We start from the raw sequence: 1,385 nt of genomic DNA, 5'->3' as shown, positions 1-1,385 counted from the left end.
TTTGTCAGTAAGAGAAGTGGTGCTTTGGGACACTCGGCTTCCTCTCAGAGAACTGTCAGCCTGTCCAAAACTTTGGCAGCCAAAATGTGTGGTTCAATCTGGGTCTTCCTGGAAGAGCCGGCTCTCCTGCAAAGGCTGCCCGAGTCAGGGTGGGATGTAACCCACCACCTTCACAGTCTCTTGGAAACGAAGACAGGGCGGAGCATGCATGGAAATGGCATCGAACAATATCTCATTTATAATTAACTGCCCTGGAGTGAGAAGAAATAGGCAGGAGGCTGATGCCAAGAAGATATTGCACTGCCCGGCTGTCAGCTTGGACTGTCTTTCAAACACCCTCTCAGCTGGCTGGGTTAGCAGATCATTCTGGCTATTAAATTCATTACTGTGTTTGAGAGTGCTGAGTTTTAAATCACTTGACCACTTTCCCCTTGGGACGGAGCTGAGCTGCTTTGTGGCGGGGTCCCCACGGGAGGAACAGCCCTGCCTGCAGCGACCACCGACAGGAACCCAGACGGGGCTCAGCTTCCTGCATCCTCCCCCGTGTGCTCCTGGCCTCACTGCCCTAGCCCACGTCGGCTGCACCCGACACGGGCCACGCCGGGAGCTGCTGCGGCCACGGCGTGAGGGGTAACACACTGGGGCAGCAGGATCTCAGCGAACTGAGCTCAGAAAAGCTCTCTAGCTGTTCACTGCTGCTGTGTTTCACCCCACCATGAGGCTCTGTAGCTGAAAACAAGAGAGAAGAGCAGTCCCAGGGGTGTAAAATGCAACACCGAGAGAAGAGTCCTTGGCTCCTTTAACCACGTAAACAGCGCTATTTCTATCCCTCTCACAGGATGCTGGCGATTGCATTCATCACTATGTTTGCAGAAGGTTTAGGGTTATTTGGATGTGTCAGAGTATCTAAATGCAAATTATTGTAAAATCATTTCTGCCAGAGGTTAATTTATTTCAGGCTGTGATAAATCTGTCATGTTCCTCCCTCATATTTGTAACCCTCATCCCACTTGCTCTCCGAACTGCTCCAAAAACTCATCTCACACTCCTAGACCAAAACTGACTCTCAGTTGCCTCAGTCCAGCCTCCCGTGACAGGACACCTGCAGCCCAAACCCCTCCTCGGGTGTTTCTGGGTGGACATGTCTCCGGCAATCAGGCCTGCTGGAATCCCACGCTGCTGAGATGCCCCTGCCAGGTCTGGCAGGGACACCAGGACACAACCCCCAGCTGGGTATGACCAGTGAGCATGAGAGCACCTGGCAGCCAAGGAGCTCCTGCCCTCTCCTCCTGTCCCTGCTAGGCACTACTGTCTGTTGGCCTCTCCCTCTTCACACCTAAATCCCATCCAGGCTAATGAGCATCACAGCGAGGAACTGAGGACAA

General features: G+C 53.3%; 1 protein-coding gene across 1 annotated transcript in view; it reads right to left on the bottom strand.

The window, feature by feature from the left end:
* GPC1 (glypican 1) overlaps window positions 1-487 on the bottom strand; it is a gene marked incomplete at its 5' end in the record, with an annotated part of 107,694 nt that extends 107,207 nt beyond the window's left edge. Inside the window, one exon of the mRNA XM_010140970.1 lies at window positions 422-487. Within this exon, the coding sequence (XP_010139272.1) occupies window positions 422-487 (66 nt within the window). The remainder of the gene's footprint in view (window positions 1-421) is intronic.
* Between the last annotated feature and the right edge of the window lie 898 nt (window positions 488-1,385).

The sequence above is a fragment of the Buceros rhinoceros genome, unplaced genomic scaffold (assembly GCF_000710305.1).
Source record: "Buceros rhinoceros silvestris isolate BGI_N320 unplaced genomic scaffold, ASM71030v1 scaffold3828, whole genome shotgun sequence".
Taxonomy (NCBI): domain Eukaryota; kingdom Metazoa; phylum Chordata; class Aves; order Bucerotiformes; family Bucerotidae; genus Buceros; species Buceros rhinoceros.
Note: the sequence above shows the minus strand (reverse complement) of the source record. Positions and strands in the feature narration are given on the sequence as shown.